The sequence below is a fragment of the Lissotriton vulgaris genome, chromosome 1_1 (genome assembly GCF_964263255.1).
Source record: "Lissotriton vulgaris chromosome 1_1, aLisVul1.2, whole genome shotgun sequence".
Classification (NCBI taxonomy): Eukaryota; Metazoa; Chordata; class Amphibia; order Caudata; family Salamandridae; genus Lissotriton; species Lissotriton vulgaris.
Window position 1 is genome coordinate 710,817,033 of NC_141685.1, and position 20,687 is coordinate 710,837,719.

Sequence of the window (20,687 nt, forward strand, 5' to 3'; positions counted from 1 at the left end):
GCGATCTCCAAGGTCGGTGACTTCCTTGCGCATTTCCTTGACGCAAGTGTGGACCTCTGTCCTAAGGGACCCGATTTCAGTCTTTAGTTCGGCCATGAAGGAGGTCATGAAGGCCTGCGTCACCGGCGGGGAGTCGGGTGGCGGAGGGGGCTTCCCCCCTGACGGTGTCGATGATCCACCGGAGGGTGAGGACGAGCCCGCCTTACCCCACATAGAGGCCACCAATGCCCCTCTTGTCGTCGCGGGCGTGGGGCCTGGCTTGTTCCCTTTGCCGCGGGTCATGGTCCACGTGGGTCGCACTCAGAGAGGGGGGATCCAGGCCGTGAAGGGGCCTCCGGAGCTAGGGTGGGTAGCACACCCGAGAAAATGGGGCAGCGCAGAGGCAGGAGAGGCAGCGGAGAGGTGAGGGCTGTGGAAGGGTCGCAGCAGGCCGGGCCGGCGTCTGTAGGCGGGCGGCCTCTCGCAGGCTCGTGGTATGGCTCAGTACCCCAGCGCCGCCCAGGTCAGGGCCTCCTCCCAGCGTCGTGTCCAGCCGGCCGCACCGCAGCCGGCAGCAGGGTCGTCCAGTCCGGGGCCCCCCCGGCGCAGGAGAGTCGGTTCTTGGTAGCAAGGTGGCCAGGGGTCGGCTGCCGCAAGGTCGGGGCCCACCAGGGATCAAGGGTCGCTAATGCACCACGAGCAGTGGTGTGCCAGTCGCAGTCCACGCGTCCAGGGTGGTTGGGGGCACTCAGGCTGGGTCCGTTGGCGCGAGGAGGCCGACCCACCGTCAGAGGTGGGGAGTGGCGGGGAGAGCAAGAGTCGGGCCCCCTCAGGGGATGGCAGGCGTGGGGGGCAGCGCGTGCAGCTCACCGTCTGGGCCCAGGACGGGCGATGGAGTCCCAACCAGGATTCGGGGGTCGCCGGTCGTCTCACAGGCCTGGGCCGGGCTGGGTCCGTCGGTGGAGGCCGACCCACCGTCAGGGGCGGAGAATGGCGGGAAGTGCAAGCGACGGGTCCCCCCCGGGAGATGGCAGGCAGGGGGGGCAGCGCATGCAGCTCACCGTCTGGGCCCTGGACGGGCGTTGGAGTCTCGACCAGGACTCGGGGGCCGCCGGCACCTCAGCTGGTCCGGGCCTAGTTTTCCCGCCGGGACCGGGGGCTCAGGTAGGAGCGGCGGCCGGGCCGCCGCCGAGCCTCTCGTTGGCGTAGCCCGACTACCCGGCTCCAACAGCTCCGGCGCGGTCCCGCCGGCGATAGGCTGTGTCCGCTGCCCTCACACGGCCACAGGCGAGGCCAGGGGCGTTCCGGTGTCCTTTCCAGGCCGCAGCGCCGGACTCTGCCTCAGGGGCTCGACCTGGCGCCACCGCAGCAGCCCCAAGGCAAGATGGCGGTCAGCGACCGTTAGCGCAGGACCCGCCGGCTGGCGGTGTGGTCGCAGGGGCTTCCTCGGTCGCGTCCCTTCGTGCCTACGAGGGGTACCAGCAAGGGCCTCGATGGGTGGGGGCCCTCCGGAGTGATCGCCCCCCAAGGACTACGCTGAAGCAGGCAGATTAAACAGCGGGGCGGCGGAGCTCCAGTGAGACACGTCTGCTCACATCGCCGCCGTAGCCACGCCCCAACTATACAGTTTTTAAAGGATTATTTATTGCATTGTAGTATTTTATCTGTGGAAATTGCTGATGAAAAATTGAGTTGTGTACGGAATTTTAATTGTTATGGAAACAATAAATATTGTATTTGTATTTTGAAGGATTTTCTCCCCGAGTTAAACTATTTTCCTAGCAGAGAAAACAATATGTGCATCTGTAGGAAGTTCTCCACCAGGAGGAACGCTGTGCATTCCCAACAAGAAAATGTGGATTGTTGCGCCCCTCTGACGTTTTGACAAATAAAAATATCACCAACACGCAACCACTTCCCTAATCTTAAGGACAACAGTTTTATAATGAACTCACAAGTCAGCATCACATCCTTTTTCAGTGCCAACAAGCCCTCGTGAGGATGTATTGCCTGTTTACATTGAAAGAAATGTCAGGGTGTAGATGTAGGAAAGCACGAACGACAGGTTGGCCAATAATCCGGATCTATGCAAGGTGTTACTTGCGTAATACAGACTTTGCACACTCCCTACTCTTGGCCTTGCCTGCATCACATTTATAATACATCTCAGTTACACATATCTGTTTATTGTTTTCTGTACTAAAAGCTCCTGGGCGTAAACTTCTTCGTAAAACTGCTTGTTAGGCACTTCTACTCTCTCCCTAATGATCATTGTTTTTTTCTCTCCTTGTAGGATCACTGTGTGTGAGAAATGACTCCAGGTGCCTGGGCGACTCCTGTCAAAAGAACGCTATTTGTGAGGAAAGCTCAGAAGATGGAACCTGTCACTGCGGAAGAACATCAAATGGTGCTTTGGCAATAAAGTGTGACAGGGATCCCTGCGCCTCTGATCCCTGCCCACAGAACACTACCTGTTTCAGCACCGCAGGGAATCTAAGCTACACCTGCCAATGTGGCCCCGGGTACACCGGCAATGCTTGTCAAGGAGCTGTCAGACTCTGCGACACTAACCACTGTTGGGGCGGAAGTCAATGCGTGGTTGGCCCTGCCGGCCCCTTCTGCGACTGCGCGGCCGGGTACACGGGGGCGCTCTGCGAAATCAACATCAACGAGTGCCTGTCCAGTCCTTGCCACAATGGCGCAGTGTGCCTGGACCGCGTTGACGGTTACTCCTGTTTCTGTGTCCCTGGATTTCAAGGCAAACACTGTGACATTGAAGTGAATGAATGCGTTTCTGAGCCCTGTCAAAATGGGGCTAGGTGTATCAACAAAATAGGGAGCTACGTCTGCATTTGCCAGCAGGAGTACACCGGTAAGAAACAAGGGAGCATTTTATGAGGCTGATGAACCTTGAAAATTGTATTTTCACTGAGATTATTGAGTTGGAATGTGTCTACTTTTTGCTTGTTATAGAAAGTTTAAAGCGTACAATATCATCGCCATTTAAGTTAAACAAAGCATACATACATGCCAGTGCAATTCAGCCAGCTTAGTTATGGTGAAGTCTGACTTTCCATAGGAGAGGCATTTATTAGTTCCCTAATAACTTTAGTGCTGTTTGACAAATCTGCACAAAACTTTACATGCTCATCTAGGTTGGCTCCTTCATGGAACATTTTGAGCTGATCTATCATGGGTGGGACAGGGAAATGGAGGGGTGGAACAAAAGTGTGATTTCTGATTTTGAATCCCATAGTAAAGAAAGTTTGCCCTACGATACAGAAAAATATGGATGAACAGCAGTGGCGTAGATAGCCCATGTGCCGCCCGTGGCGATCCCTGCGTTTGTGGCCTGCGACGGCATGTAAGAGAGGTGGGGTGCTGGCGATTCCTGTGACAACCACTGGTAAGAGGGGGGGTGTTCGGGGGTGCTGGTGATTCCCGCGATGGCTGTAGGTAAGGGGGGAGAGCGCCACCCCCAAAACTCATGACGCCCGGGGCAGACCATCCCCCCACCACCCCTCACTCCCCTCCTGCTACACCACTGATGTACAGAATTACACCAAATCTGGCATAAAGTTAGAATTTAATTCTAAAAGCATGCTTTTCATGATTTGGTCTAAATCTGTTCTTCTGTTTTTGAGAAATTAGCATTTAAAGGGGTCTCAGTTTTGGCATGAAGGGGTTAACACTCAGGACATATTAGAGATACCTGGAGCATTAATTCATGGGAGTACTGTGGTACTGATGCCGCATTTACAAAATATTATAATATATATATATATATATATATATATATATATATATATATATATATATATATATATATATATATCTGCAAATACCTCGCAGCAGCGCTCCTTGAAAAGAGACTCGAGGCAAGGACCAACTTTCCTTCAGCATTCTTTATTTAGCCATTAGGTAGTGTGTCATGACGCGTTTCGGCCGTCCCAGCGGCCTTGGTCACATGGTGATACAGATTGCTTTTTGCCCATTTAAAGTGATAACGTGCAGTCACATGTCAAAAAAATGATGGACATAGAAATAATACTATATGTTTAAATACATTTTGCATATACTTTCTCCTGGTACCAATACAAAAGTGAAAATAACTGTATAAATACATAAATAAGTCACAATTTTGCATAATGTATCAAAAGGTAAAAAGTTATACATATACTACTTCAATTCATTGTGCGAAGAGTACTAATAATTTAATAAACATTAGTTATAACTGCATAAATGCCTATAACTCCTCTAGGTGGCGTTGAGAAAGAAGTATACCATATAGTCCATCAAAATCTATTAGAAATAATTTGTGCGAAAAATATATAGTGCTCACCCTTGTGTATTAAAGTATAATACCACATTATACTATTGTTCACTGCTATATAATAATGGTAGTGAAAAGAAAAAGATCCAAAAAATGAGAATTATTTTTATCTATGTGGATCTCTTTTATTAAAAGAAAGGAAAACAAGAAGAAATTAATTCAAGACGTCAAATGTACCAGCCAGATAAGGCTCCAAAGGAAAGATTGTGGAGCCTTAGCTTACTTCCGGTTCCATTATATCATTCTTATCTTTTAGCTATATTATTGCACTTATATTTAAAGTGACCTCGTGTCAGTTGGAAAAAAAATGATTATAATTTCTTCCTCTAAAGTGACATCGTGCAGTCAAAAGTGCCAATACAGTTAAAGTGGCTGGTGCTGGAGGTTATACAGTACTGAGGTAAAGGGGAAGGGAAGTCTAAACCCTATTAAAACAGAGCTTTGCTTCCATTTTCAAAACAAGATACTTACATACATCATCAATATTGCACATATAGAAAAAATCATCACACCATAAAAACAGTCTAAAAGAGAGGAAATCGGTAACATGACTAAAATCAGCTGTCACATCAAAAATCAGGATAAAAACCATATTACCCTAATATCTAAAACGACGGCTAAAATCAATCAATTCATATATTTACACACACCAAAATTATGTACACTCAATATATAAATAATACATAGTATATTACAATATAAACATGAATATGTAAAAAAGTGCATGGTGCGGACCAACTCCTCTTATCACTTAGACCGTGGTCATGTCATGGTGTTAACTATATGGCTGCAGGTGACATTATCCTAAAGTGGTCATAGGTATGTGTGGAGGTCCTCCGTGGTGTTAAGACCTCCCGGCCACTTTGAGTTAAACTCCAAAATATATTTGGTTTCCAGCCTGCGCATACATGCCTCCCTGTCACCTCCTCTTTATATATATATATATAAATAAACCTGGTTGATCCACAGAGCTTATCTTGCAGCCAGGCAATTTGTTACCACGGTTCCTGAGAAGGAACTGTGGGTGGAGCGTCCTGATTCCCTGGCTAAAACCATCAGGACAAAATGTTGCAGCCCCTATTTCTTGACTTGGGGAATTTGCCTCTGAGTCCTTGAAAAGGATTAAAAGGGCATATATGACTTGGTAAGGCCAATCTGAACCCCTGCCCTTGTGGAGGGGGGGGGGGCATGGGGACTCTCCCAGTGATTTAACTAAAAAAATGTTTTTCTCGTGGGTTCAGTGATTTTACAGTGGAACCCCCTGTGAGGTACTGCAGTATTATTGTAATAATCTCAGTACTGAAAAAAACTAATTTACAGAATAAATTGCCCGCCCCCAGGTTGGGTTGGGTACCGGTTATGGCTGCTGGTCAGGTTCTGCAGTCAGACCCTGCTGTGCAGAGTCAAAGGCCGTGCACAGCCAGGTTGGCCACTCCTCTATGCGGTCAGCCCCCACTGTGCATGGGCAGCCTGTGGCAGGTTGAGAGAAGGGTCTAGCCGAAGGCTGAGCGCAGTAGGGGTAAATGCTCATGGCGGTTTGGGTGCGGGACCTGGACAAGGCCATGTACCGCAGGGATTTGCTGTGTGTGATTGTGGGGCGTAGCCTTAAGTTAGAATATGATTAAAACACATATAAATAAACTGAAAGAAAAAAAAAGATTCAAGTCATGTTATACTAAGGTGTTGAAATGAGATAAGAATTAACATTTAGTTACGATTTAGTGAACTAACTATAGCATGCTCTTCCCTCATGCACTGCTTATGACCTCGTATAGTGCATCTCCCATGACATGTTAATTGACAATGATTATATAACTAATGACATTTCAAAATACATCAGATAGCATTGCTGATATCATTCATGATACTGCTATTCACATTACTCCATAAAACCTTATATCTTCTTGAAAAGTTGAGGTTAGAGGGCATATAGTCCTGTACAGCATAAAATAACTGTATATACATCCATGGGTGCATAGAATGGTAATAGCGTAAGCCTTGGAGCCAAATATGATAATGCACAGTGAAAGTTAAATGGTCTCAGTTTACCAATCAGCAACGGTTCTGGTGCAAAATAGTACTATTTATTAAACTAGGAAAAGGCTGATGATGAGTTCCAGAGTCATGTTTCAAATAGGTTGTGATTTGAATCCAAAGCTTGTTATAAAAAACTCTGTGAAAAAAGTTACATTTTTCTATTCACAACAAAGTGTCAACCTGTGGCTGTCTGGGAATGTATCCATGTTGAATAGCTGTTATACATTGGCATAGACCAATTTTGTGTAAAGTGGACTTTTACATTATATCGATGTTTAGTCCCAGAATTTGAAGGAAGATTTTGAGGCATTGGTGAAGAATGTAGACTGTAAGGGCGACTCACTTAGAGATGTTTTAACTTACATTTTACCAAACTATGGAAGGGTAACGACAGAGAAGACTCCTCTGGGGATACTGCTGAGGAAGGCATCACACACTAGGAGGGATGGTCACCTGCACCCCCCCGGCTGAGGCACTAGCCACACTATGGTTGTAGTCCTGTAGGACGTGCACCTCTGCGACCCCCCCTTGCCTGGATTCCTGCCTACCAAGCACACAATTAAGCCCCTGCAGCCAGTTGGCCACGGCGTGGTCATTTGCACTCACAGTTTTTAATACCGTGATTTCTTTGAACTAACTAGATTGAGCGATTACTGAGACAGTTTGATTATTTTTTGGCTTCCTAGTTTATATACATTGGCCTTTATGAATTCCCTTTATCATGCTCTTAAACGTTGTATGTGTGAATTGGTAGTCTGCAATAGACAGTCATGACTCTTGAGGCTCTGAATAAATAGCGGGGTTGGCCGGGTTCCGAAGGGGATATTGCAGGGAAGGGGATGGAAGATGGAGTTTTGTGGAATGCACTTATGTTAGATTACAATGGGTTTCCTTGCTTCTGTTATAAGACCGCTATGTTATTACTCACTATCCTTGTCCCACATTGGGAACTACTATCACTGGACCTGCACAGATGCCAACTGTTTGTATCATTCTTGAATCCTAATGGAATGCCAAGAGCTTGACGTTTCAAGTATAAAGATATGTCTTCACCTTCATGTAGTGTATAATATAAATGCCAATAAAAATGGGGAAAAAAACAACTATGGAAGGTTGGCCTGACTGAAAGTGTCATATCAATTGCTAATGCATGCCTGTCAATCTCTTGATTTAAAATTGTGCCGTGAGAAGTGTTTTAACTCGCATCAGGCCCGGCTTTAGCACTTGTGGCGTCTGGTGCAACAATCTTTTTTTTGTCACCCCCCATAACCTCCTTCTCCATGAAGCCCCTCACCACCATCCTCCAACAGTGTCCTATATTTTGTCAACTGATCTGTGTAGGAATAGGTCAGTTCCCGAAATACTGACCTGCGAGGGTTGCAGAATGACCTGCCTAATTATTATTCGTTACGCAGGTCGCAATTTGCTACCCCTTTCAATTACTCAAAATCACATTTAGCAGACCAACATGTGAGTGATTGTATTTAAATATTTTTTAATGCGTCAAAGTAAATAGGATTGCATTTAAAACAAAATGGTTTCTTTTGCTGAAGATTTCACTGAGAGTTGGAATTGGACTTGTGAACCACCACTTACTCTAACTGAAACTTTTTTCAAGATTCAAAATGGGGAAGGGCCCCAATTTTGGAGCTGGTAACTTTTCAATGTTTTGCAAACCGATTACAGTTGCAAAATATTGGTACAGCGATGCCCCTTCCAAATAACCATTACTGAAACCTTTTCGGAATTACTAGTTGAGTTTGTAAGCTTTGAAAAAGGGTTTTAGAGTTTGCAAATCATCTGATTTACTAAATCCGGAGTGGGGGATTGGGTTGTTTTGGGACCTCTCTGTACATGAGGTCCAAAGTCATCATCATATATTTCACAAACTACACAGAGCCCTTGTCAGTAAATCAATGTTATTGCATGTGTTTGTATAATGGAAGCAAATTAAGATGACAATTCGCAGAATGATTAGGTTGGCCAAAAACCTATACTGGCCGTTTGGAGCGCAGCAGAAACCTAAATCATAGCAGAATTCTGAAATGTTCTCATTCCATCCCACATTAGCTCATTTAATGTATCTTTTTTTGCATTCTTGAACTTGTATTACTGAATATATAATAGAATAAAAGGCAGTATAAGTAACATAATGTAAAGAAAAACATGGACTGAATCTGCAAGTTTCGCAGAAATTGGTAAATGTGATCACTGTTATGAGCAGTGAGTGCATGACGCAGAAGGAAAAACAACACAGACTTTGCATCCACAGTGGCACCAGCTGGCTGAAAACGTCCATCTCACACCAGTGACATTAAACATCACAGTGTGGACACTCTGGCAATGAGACGCTGCCAGGACGACAATGAGCTACTCTCGTGCCACTTTCACATATGCGTTTCCGCAAACAACTCGGCATCCTGTGGCCCAGCAGCTACGTCACTCGGTTGATACCCCTCATATGCACCACCAGTAGCGGCTAGCATGGCTTGCGGCAGCTTGGCAGTGCGGGGAAAGGTCAATAATTTAAATAAATAAATAAATAATAATATAATAAATAGCTTTACGCATCCTAATGACGGACACCCCCCCCCCCAGTTGTATGTGGAATAGCTACATTTTTAAAACAGTTCTGGCTTATTCGTTGCAAGAGACTGTCAGTAGCAGTTTAATCCTTTTTAGATAAATTATTATGGGCATCCTATGTCCTTTTATTCTTTTTAACATGAGTTTCTTACTGACTTCTTAAAGTGATGTATTTTTTGTACAATGTCATTGTTTGTATTGTATATGTGCTTATAAGATATCTTGCATATCGAATAAAAGCTTATGACTGACTGACTGACTGAAATAAATAAATAAAACCTACGTTACTGCCAGCCCGCGTCCCCCGTCTTCACTGCTCCTGCTCCAGTGGAGCCTTGTGATTGGTCAGATTCCGCCCAGCCAGGGGCTGTAGGTGATGGCATGTTTACCATGTAGGCTGCAATGCAGCCTGCATGGAGAAGTGCAGAGTGTGCATGATTGGTCATTTAGGAGTGGGCATACCACTCCTGCCCTGACCGGACAGCTCCACCTGCTCACAATGCAGAAAGAAACATAAATTGCAAGTAACCAAAAGTTATTACCATTTTATGTTTTAGCTTTCTTGCACTGCGAGAAAGCAGTGAGGACGACGCTGCTCTGCCCTAGTGGAGGAGCCACCTGTGTGCCACACCAATTTAACCAAAATGCCTCACCAAAGCACAGCCACTTACGATGGAAATATCCCTGGTAACATTTTTGTGCCTCTATGATCGTTGCTGCCCTGTCTTACTTGAAGGAAACCTCAATGCCGAAACGTTGTTGTTCCAAGAAATCTCAACACCGGCACAAAGGCTCCATGTCAATAGCTCGTCACTCGCCAAAAAGATGTGGTGGCTCAAGGACGCAGGAGACCAAAGATAAGTTTCAAGTGATATTTATCTGCGACTTGATGAAGATGAGCTGCACACAAGTGAAAACCAACTGCCACAGATTCAAAACTATTTATCATGTGAAACCTTCGCATGATAGTGCCAAGGTTCCACGAGTCTGTGCAGTGAGTGCCAACCATAACATACCTAGATACCACATGGAGTCTCAAACCACAGTCAGCACTGCCCAAGGAAGTCACAGGTACATTTCGGTAGGGCTCTGCGTCCACCGGTAGTTAGCCTCACTCCGCCATTTTGTTTTTTTGCTGTAATATACATACTTGAAAAAAGGCCATCAAAGATTTTCTTTTTTACTTCTTAGGCAGTCTCAACATACATGGTCATATGTTTGCAATGGGTTGCATGTAGTTTCATTAGCGTACACGTTCTGTTAATTAAGACCTGTACGTATGTTAATAGTCAGAATCTCCCGATCATGGGGTGGATCAGAATCTCCCGATCATGGGATCACCCACCCTAACCGATCGATGCCCCCCTATCTCCCTGTAATCGTCCCATCGCTGCCAAACTTTTTCCCATTTCTTGAGACAGCCCCGGGTTTCATAAATTGTCTTTTCCGATGTACAGCACCAGTCCATATCTCGTTTCCACTGAGAGACCATAGGCGGTTGGATCGCACCCCCATGCCCTGGCAACATTCCTTTTAGCAACCATAGCAGCCCCCTGTAACATGATTTTTTTCTATTTGGGCCAGCCATGAACGTTTTTATTGTGGTCCTTCCTACGGTGACCAACCGTCCGTAAATTCCATATACTGCCCGTAATTTGGGCCTCTTGTCGGTTGTCCGTAAGGGTTTCTTCCACTATTTGCCTTTTGTCCGTAATTTCAGACATTGGTGTGAGCTGCCCCCTGCAAGTAACCTATAACTCTCACTGCAGGTGGCAGCTCACGCTCCTGCTGTGATCTCTGGCCTGCAACAGCCCCTCCCCGACCTGGCACAGACTGCTATCAGGCCCATTATCATTCTGTATGTTGCCCTAAGTATCACATACAGAATGATAATGGGCCTCTCTGCCCACTGACAGCATTTCGGATCAGGTGTTTTTTTCTAGTGGGGGTGAGGGGGAATGTAAGATCTGAGAAGCCTTCAGCTGTGATCTTTTTCTTCACTTTTTTTTAAAATATGCAAACGCAGGTGTGTTTCACTGGCATACACAACAGATGCAGTGAGTGCAAGGTTCTCTCAACCTAAAATAAACGTATTTTGACTTGTGCTTGTGTTGGTTGTCTATTTACTTAAGCAGTATTGCACGACTTCCTCTGATGTGTATGGAAACTGTAACTTTTGTCTGGAATTTGTGTCCTTAATTCTGACCATCTGTTCTGAATTTGTGTCCTGGATTTTGACCCTTTGTCCTGAATTTTTGCACTCACTGTCCTGAATTTGCACCCATGCCAGTTGGTCACCCTAGTCCCTCCTGCAGCAACGGAGGGCAGTGGCAATCTATAGTCCCCTTTCTATGTCTATCCCGTTTTTTATACGAAAATCTCTCACTTTTGCGATTCATTGGCGTCTTTACAATTGATAAAGAAAATTATTTCTGACCCTTGGCTTTCAACAAATACAAACTCGTACAAAGCAAGGAGAGTGACTCGACATTTGCTCTGAAACGGCAGTTGCCTCGCACTAGAGAAACCTAACTGCCCCCAGAAGGTATTGCTGCTTTGTGACATTTTTAATTAGCTCGCGATCACTGAGCAGCGCGCCCAGGGAGCTCGCGACGACGCAGCGATCCTGCTGAGCTGAGGCGTTGTGTCCTCGACACAGACAAAGCCTCTCTCCAAAGAATGACAGCTACGCTTATTAAATGAACTGAAAACACCGTGAAATGGCGTATTCTCAACAACACATTTAATTTGCACAGCTCCCAACACGTGTATTACTAAAATGATAATTTATGGGAAAGGCTGGGTCGGGTGAAGAAGTTTTTCTGCACAGTGCGCATTGAAATTTTAGCGCTCCTTTTAGGACTTCTTAGCCCATCTTGGCCTTAATCGCACCGCCCCCAAAAATGTCCTAACTGTAGACTTATTTAACACACGAAGTATAAAATATTTATATATTTCCTCTGTTCGTGATAAGTACAGGCAGGCCACTTTGGTGTACCTCACGTGACTGTCCACACGAAACCACTAACCCACCCGTCCCTCCTCCTTTAACAGAAATTGTTATGATATTGAACACATACCTTTCTAATCACATGTCTCCAGCATGGATACAGGCCGCTAGCTCACTCCAAGGGCCTAAGGCAGGTCCCTGTGGCACAGAGGGGCTGAACACTTCAGGGGCCGCAGCCCATCAGGCAGTCCCATCCAGCACAAGGCCAATGACTATTTGTGAGGTATCAGAGTCTCGGGGGCTCCTCATCACGTTCTGTAGATGCCCCCATCGTTTTATATTATGCCACTGGCTCAGACCACAGACCCTCCATTCTGCCCGTGCCCTCATTTCATCGCAATCTCTCCATCTCAGCAGCTCCACCCGAACCACGCCGCCCCATCCCATTCCAAGGTAGTGAAACCCAGACCCAGGATTTCCATACCAGTGTCAAACCGTTGTCTTTCTATCTGACTCCAATGACATTTCTTTACCAAGCCCTCCACCTCATCCAGAGAACCTGAGATGATGTAGGACCTTCCCTGGGGCTGCTTAGACCCTCCTGATGCCGCATTTCTCTTGCATCATGTACTGCAGACCGGTGCCTAGCATGTGAGGGTCTGGCAGTGGTCCTGAGGAAAGGGCAGAAACATCCATACCGAGCCTCATCCACGACAGGTTAAGACAGTAAACACCATACTTGCATGTGTTTTTCTATGTATCAAACTCCTGTTGGAAAATGTGCATCTGGAAGCTGATTGGAGCATCCTGTATGTATGTATGTGCAAAACAGTTCATCCGTTTTTGCAACAAGATAAAAGCGTCTTTGTGAAAAATAACCACACCTCTCTCTAACGCTTACCATTCATGATTTCCTACTGTGACAGCAATTCAATAATAACAAGCATTGGCATAGCCAATAGGTCTCGCCTTTGGGACCTTATAAGTGTTTAGTTATACAGCACAATATCATATATCATAAAAATAAAACTGCTGTGTGTTTAGGCATGGACCAGTGCCCTTGGCGATGACGTGCTGTTTAAGTCTTTTAAAAAGTACCTCCAACAAACATCAGATGTGTTCAAAGTAAACAACAGACTTGGCAGTGCCTCCATCGTTCGTTCGGCTTCTAATACTGCCCCGCTGACACCATGGCTGTCACTGGGATGGAACCTACATTGGTTTTCGAGCGGCCCATGGAATTAGGGAGAACAAAAACTCACCAAGTAAAAAGATGGCAGGATGTGCCTGATGAAAATACCGCTGCTGCTACCAAGCCTTCTGAAAAGAATACACATGATACTGAATAGAAATCATTTCAGAGTTCATGGTTAGATAAATATAGTATGCAAATTTACAGTGTTAACCACTTGACTCAGCATCCTCAGTTCCTGTATATTGAGTCTTAATGTTTGACGCAACAGATCTGCTCAGAGGCAAAGAACAATCTATGAGAAAGCGAATAAACACCACTACTGCCCCATAAGCTGTCTGTTCCCTAAGAACAAAATCATCATTTATCAAAACGAAGCAAAGAAGGGGGATGGATACTCTAATCCCCTGAATATCTTTTGTTGCGCCCCCATCCCGCACCCACCTCCCCCAGCGCCCTCTCGCAGCTCTCTCTCCTCGAGGGAAATACATTAATGTATACATAACTGGCATGGAAGGATTTTATCAGTACTTAATTCATCGCATTTTTGTTGCGATTTAGGGTGATTTAGTGAAGCGGGACGATCACGGCGTCCCCTTGAAATGGGCATTGGTGGGTTGATCCGTTGTAGGAGAGCGCGTGCTGAGGCCACGTGCTGCTGCTCCTGTGACAGGATGTCTGCATTCGTTCGTAACTTTCTATTTCCTGTTTCAAATTATGTCACCTTGTCAGTGGGGTAATATAAAGCTGAATCCTATCCTCCCGTAACATCGACGTGTTGTGATCTGCAAGCGCCTCTCACTCGTTGATAGGCCGGCCGCAGAGGATGTTCTCCCGGCCTTCCCCTGTGATGCTATGAAAACACAAAGCCAGAGACCTCAGGTAGCAGCAGTGGGGGGCCAACACCTTGCTCGGAATGTCCCCTGCGGCCTTCCAGCGCGCGTGCTGTCAATCTGGGCTGAGAGCCAAGGATCTCCTACTGTCGGGCTCAATCAGAAAGCCCTTCACTAGTGTGGGCTTTTCAGAGCCTCCTTGTCGGCACTCTGTGACTTTCAGTGCTTTGATAGTACCATTTCCCCAGAGAGACGTTCAGAATATCCCACGTGTAAAGGGCATAAGTCCTAAATAAACAAGCGGTACTACAAAGGCTACGTTATGCAGGATAAAACCGGAGCTCCACTATGTCATGCATGAGATTAAAGATATGCGAGGGGCTCAAAGGGGCAGTGGCGTGTTTGCCTTACAGGAGCGAGCTTTAAACCATCTGTTTTCAAGTTAATTACAAACAGATGGTGGTTTAAAAGCTTGCTTCCGTGAGGGAATCGCCAAACGTTCTTGTTATGCCATTGAAAGCAATGCGATGCATGCGCGTTTTGCCTGCTACGCTGCATCGATTTCTAAAGGTCTTTTCCTAAGTAGCGCATGGCCTGCGTAGGCGAGACCTAAAAAGGGCTATGCTGAATGGGGTAGATGGATGTAGCACTTGGTACCGTCACCTTGGACCACTTAGACTTTGATTGCCAACCTTCTAATATCTTTAAGGCAGGGCCACTGAAATTATGCGGCAGTGAGCACCCCACTATGCAGCAGTGTTGAATAAATTATGTGGCATAAGTAAATTTTTTTATGCTATTGCTTCATTATTTTCTAACTTTTACACATGGTAATACTGTCCGGGCAAAGATTTCACCTCATTAGTACCTGGTTATCAACCAAATAAAGTAAAAGCAACTGAAAGATGGCACGTTAACCCGTGTTAAGGGCCTCCCACTGCATGCAAACCCACGTTGCCACCTTTTTGGTGAGTTTTGATCCTTTTGAACTATAATTTTTTTGTTTGTTGTTAAAACCTGCATATTATGCAGCAGATGGTGGATTATGTGCAAATGCAACAAATCCATAATTATGTGAAAAAAGCCATGGCCAAAGTTACATTTGCCCTGCTTATAGGAGGAACTGCCAAGAAGGAGGGGCAATTAGGTTCTCAGTGCCTTTGGAGAAGGAATATCAGATGTTGGAATATTTCACTACTCTAATTTGCTGCACTTCAATGCGAGAAATTTGGATGGCGTTACATCTTATCATTAATTGGTTCCCATCAGCCAACCTGAGTGACCAAAACATTCTGCAAAAGCTTGAGAACATCAATAGAGTCTCCGATGGGAGTCTAGGAAGCCTTAGACTAGAGATGACGAAACATGCAGTCAGAGCCCAAACATTTATTTTCCTTGAGTGACGGACTAACTCGTCTTTAGTCCTACTCTCCTGTGATCGAGTAAAGATTGTTCTGTCTTTATTGTCTTCATGAATACTGTCCTCAGAGGTGGACACCGCCCTTTTTCACCTCCTCCCCCATCTTTATCAGAGTGGAGGAGGGAGCATGCTGGTGAGTGAGCACCAATCTTGAGCTAAGAGCTCAGCAGCTACTTCTTTCCTTTCCTAAATATTGCTACTGAACAAGCAAAGGGTACTAGAATCTCTGAGGCCTTATTCACTAAGAAACACCATGACAGGCAAACCACTAGTTCAAGATAATCTGTATAGTACCTGATAAAGCTTTGTGGTATTGACATTTCATATTACTGCTGATAGTATGGCATGGCCATCAGTGCTATAATGCCACTGACTGTATGTTGCCATTGGTAGTAAACATCAGCAGTAGAATAGATCACTTTCTACTTTTCAGCAGATTAGAAATGAGTGGCAGCAGATCTGTGGCACTACCGACTTCCCCGTCATTACCTCGTGTGTAAGGACCACATCTATCCTTCACTTCATATTTTAGCAGTCAGTCATTGTTCTTGAACTAGTGAAGTCCAGTTTTTGAGATGGTCATATTTTTGGTGAAAGATGTTACCATTTGTAGCTGATGACCTTTCCTTTAAAGCTAAGTCATGGGTAATGCATTTACCACCAGCATTAACTTTTTAAAAGTGTGCAACATTAACGCTAATCCAGCAGAGCGGTTTTGGTGTACAATGTTATAGTCTTCTGAAATGGGGTGTATCCTACTACTAGAGGCATTTGTCATTTACTATTAGCCCACAATTTCTCCCGTTTTGGATTTAGATCTGGGGCGTATCCTACTACTAGAGGCATTTCTCATTTACTATTAGCCCACAATTTCTCCCGTTTTGGATTTAGATCTGCGGCGTATCCTACTACTAGAGGCATTTCTCATTTACTATTAGCCCACAATTTCTCCCCTTTTGGATTTAGATCTGGGGCGTATCCTACTACTAGAGGCATTTCTCATTTACTATTAGCCCACAATTTCTCCCCTTTTGGATTTAGATCTGGGGCGTATCCTACTACTAGAGGCATTTCTCATTTACTATTAGCCCACAATTTCTCCCCTTTTGGATTTAGATCTGGGGCGTATCCTACTACTAGAGGCATTTCTCATTTACTATTAGCCCACAATTTCTCCCCTTTTGGATTTAGATCTGGGGCGTATCCTACTACTAGAGGCATTTCTCATTTACTATTAGCCCACAATTTCTCCCCTTTTGGATTTAGATCTGGGGCGTATCCTACTACTAGAGGCATTTCTCATTTACTAGAATTACTACAATTACTCCAGTTTTGGAATTACATCTGCGGCATATCCTACTACTAGAGGCATTTCTCATTTACTATTAGCCCTACAATTACTCCAGTTTTGGAATTACATCTGCGGCGTATCCTACTACTAGAGGCATTTCTCATTTACTATTAGCCCACAATTTCTCCAGTTTTGGATTTAGATCTGGGGCGTATCCTACTACTAGAGGCATTTCTCATTTACTATTAGCCCTACAATTACTCCAGTTTTGGAATTACATCTGCGGCGTATCCTACTACTAGAGGCATTTCTCATTTACTATTAGCCCACAATTTCTCCAGTTTTGGATTTAGATCTGGGGCGTATCCTACTACTAGAGGCATTTCTCATTTAGTAAAAGCACTACAATTACTCCCATTTTGGAATTAGATCAGTTATTTTTCTAAAACAGTGCAATGCCGCACGGATCCAAAGTCCCTAAACCACATTCTACCAAGTAGATATTAAGTATATGAGTTGAGTGATGCATGAAAGCAAGCACTGGCAAAGCAATTGATCTCCCTTGTAATAAGCAGGCACTGAGCTCTTGATTTTACTAAGACTATTCCGGTGCACCACTGTGTGCACACATGCACACACATACACACAGGCAGCAATCTTGGTCGGCCTTTTTTTTAATTTATTTTTTATTTCAAGAAGGCCACTGGTGTGTAATCATGCATGTGAGTCATGGGCTGACATCTTGTAATGGAATCCTCTCTTTTTCTGTCAAAATCCAAGATGTCATGCAGGTGCACAGCTACACCAGTGGTCATTTTAGATGTTTTTTTTATTTCGTTGTAAATTTATGCTTCAAAACTGCCATTTTAGGCAAGTAAATAAAAACAATCATTTGCAATGCAATAGGTCTCGCATTGCAAGAGTTTCAGCTATTGGCATTGTAAATGACAATGCCTATTATTTATATGTTTTGAAAACCTGCAAGCAGTGCCTAAACACGCACTTTGTACTTACAGCCCTTGCTTAGGAGAAGCAAGGCTGGCTATAAAAGAGGCGCAGTTACTGCCGGACTTGCTGCTTGTAGTGTTTATGAACCGCTTGCTGGTTTTGAAAATACATAAATAAAAGGTATTGCCATTTACAATGCCATAGCGTCATTCTAGTATAAAATACGTGTGCTTCAACAACCATTAGACAGAAACAGCCAAAACAGACCACGGTCTTCAAATGCACAGCAAATGTGGCAAGATAAAAGCAAGATTTACAGCTCTGTTTACAACAGAGCTCTGTAAACAACGAGCACTGGTCTCTGGTGCTCCAATTTAAAGAAATAAATAGTGCTCACAAGCTCTTAGTAACAACACATGTAGCAGGGGCACTTTTAAAGCCTATATCCTGAATACAGCATGTTTAACAGAGATCGCACAAGCGCTGCCTAGGCGAGACCTAAACAAATATGTGTGAGGAGCTGTGCAAATCAAGAAAGGAGATTAACCAGGGAACAATGTGCAGCTGCCAGACCCTCTGAAAGCCAATTTAAATAAAAGTGCTGACCAGAGGGAAGGACTGGATGGAGTGGGACAACAGCACAGGGACAAAATACTTAAACAATAAAAAGGGTAGTGGGAAATAATCGGATGAGTTATGTGGTGGGGTGGGGTGTGGGGGCTTTAGAAGGAGTGAGACAAAGAGAGGGATGTGTTAAACTATGAATCCAATGAAGTACTAAAGAGGAAACTACTTCCTCCATGAAATCAATGTAAGGATCCAACTCATCGGACCAGGATAAACTCGAGAGGCAGGAGAAAAAGAAGAATAGGGAGGAAAATAATCAATAAGGAGCAGCAGGGAAATGAGATATACAAGAAGCCCACTACTAATGTCTCACCCAAAGCCCACTCCAGGAGTAAGTTTAAGTATGGAATATAATGATTCCTTTTGGGATGCCATACAGAATAGGTGCATTTCATGCTGGTATCAGGAAAGACAGTTTCGTAGATCATAATTATTCCTACCTTCTGTTGTGGCACTGTTTAGTGGTTAGTAATTTTACAAGCGGCACTGGTTGGCTATTGTCTACATTTTAGCACAAATGGATTTGAACGTTGGATAAATGACCATATCTCCCCACTGGTAAACGCTTGCATTTACTTTATTAGACAGCCATGACCCACTGGTGGCTTAGTGGACTAATGCATTCACTGTAGGGGCCTGTGTTCAACTTCATGGTTTCAGGTTCAAATTCCATCGGGTCCTCTCAGTGTTTCATCCTTCTGAATTCGATAAAATGAGTATCATTGAGTTAGGTAACAATAAACATCTATTATTCAGCACCAAGATACCCTTGGCTTTACAAATACACGTTATGACAGCCATCATTATTCCAGCCCCATGACACAATCCTCAGCCAGTGCTACCCAGCCATCCACACTAAGAGGCTGTAACCTTTAAAGGCTGGGACGAAAGAACAGAATCACATGTGCACCATACAAGTGAATGTCTACCTCAAACTGCGGTTTGGTTGGAGAATTTCAGCCTGGCTGATTGATTCTACATGCATGGCTCCTAAAAGAGTTCTGAGCCTTCTTGTATCCTTCTTACAAAGGACCTAAAATGTTACATTCAATCCTGAACTCTAAAGTAAAAAAAAAGCTAGTCTGGGATCTAAATTGACGTCTGAGGCAGTAATAGAACATATACTGGGTTTAAGGAGGATTAGATGTACCATCTGGAAACATCTTTTAGGGCATGTGGCAGGCAGCTGTAAAATAATGAAGAGAAACACTAGACATAAAAGCTTCGCCAAACATGCTGGCTTTTTCGAATGGGTTTGCATTTGTGTTTCACTACCATAATCTCTCATGTTATTGCCATTGAACGAAAAGAAATATATACATTTCATACATACATAAACAGTATGTATGCGAAGGCTGATATTCTATTTCTTAACATTGTTGAGTGTGGGGCGGGCCGGTACTCAACTGAATAATGAAGCTGCTGTACTTCTCTCCTTCAACAATGGTAATATATAACATATTACACTCTGTAATGTCTGCATAGATCGATTATCCCATGGCATTTTTCCTTTTTTTTGTTGTTGTTTCTTTTTTATGGGTTGTAACCAAAATCATGATGGCAAGGACTGGGTTTACATTTGTTCTCTAAGATAAAATCACATTGAATTTTTTTTGCAAATAAAGGCAGTTTCCCTGTTTAAAGTTGTCATAACATGCAGTCTCTGAAGCACTCAGCTGTGTGTTGTTCTCATGTCAATTTCACTCTACTCCAGAAATCTATAAACTTTTTTACTCGAAGCCCTTCCGCCCTTAACAAAATGTTTAGAAGCCCCTTTCCAAAACTTTATGGCAAGACTTTGGGGAGCCAGAGGGACGGGGCTTATTTGATCTTTTCAGGGGTGCTTTTGTGTAGCTCATCAGCCTCACTAAATGTCAGGCATATAAAAGAGCAAAAGCATCCAACAAAAACATTAATTGACCAACAAACTCTACTCCCCATGTTTCGTGTGATGTGTGACCCCCACACTTCTATTCCTAGATGCATCAGCACATGCTGCACTAATGACAGCCGAAGCCCTGAGTAGAAGGGTATGTCCTCTGCCTCTGTCACCCCTTCCACCCATCTCTGGCCATCACTACAATCTTGAAACCGACCCTATGTCAGAAAAAAATAGCTCTCACATGTTGCCCTCCTCTTTGTAGTAAAATGCCCTCAGCTCTAATGCCAGCATGGATAATGAGCCCCCATGCATCTTTTTAAAAGTAAATCAGTAGTAATTGTGAAGCAGTGCCCCCTCACCCCCCTGGCCCCAGTGCCACTGCACCTACTTCACTAATGGGAGCTACTGCCTGTGAAGCAGGCAGTCTACTCTGCCCCTTGGTAAAACATGTGCCTCCATCTTGCCCATCCGCCACTCTGCCATCTCTGAGGCCTAAGCTAAGGTGATTCAATTCTCCCCTCTCCTAGGCCATTGATCTGAGGCCCAACTGTACATTTGCACATCAAGGGTGTACTGTGTCCTACGGCAAGAAAGCACAGTAAAACAGCC

At 44.6% G+C, this 20,687-nt stretch overlaps 1 protein-coding gene across 1 annotated transcript in view; it reads left to right on the forward strand.

Annotated features, from left to right (window-relative positions):
• CRB1 (crumbs cell polarity complex component 1) overlaps positions 1-20,687 on the forward strand; it is a 713,161-nt gene that overhangs the window by 261,476 nt on the left and 430,998 nt on the right. The window contains exon 2 of the mRNA XM_086954812.1: positions 2,273-2,851. Coding sequence (XP_086810938.1) covers positions 2,273-2,851 — 579 coding nt within the window. The remainder of the gene's footprint in view (positions 1-2,272; positions 2,852-20,687) is intronic.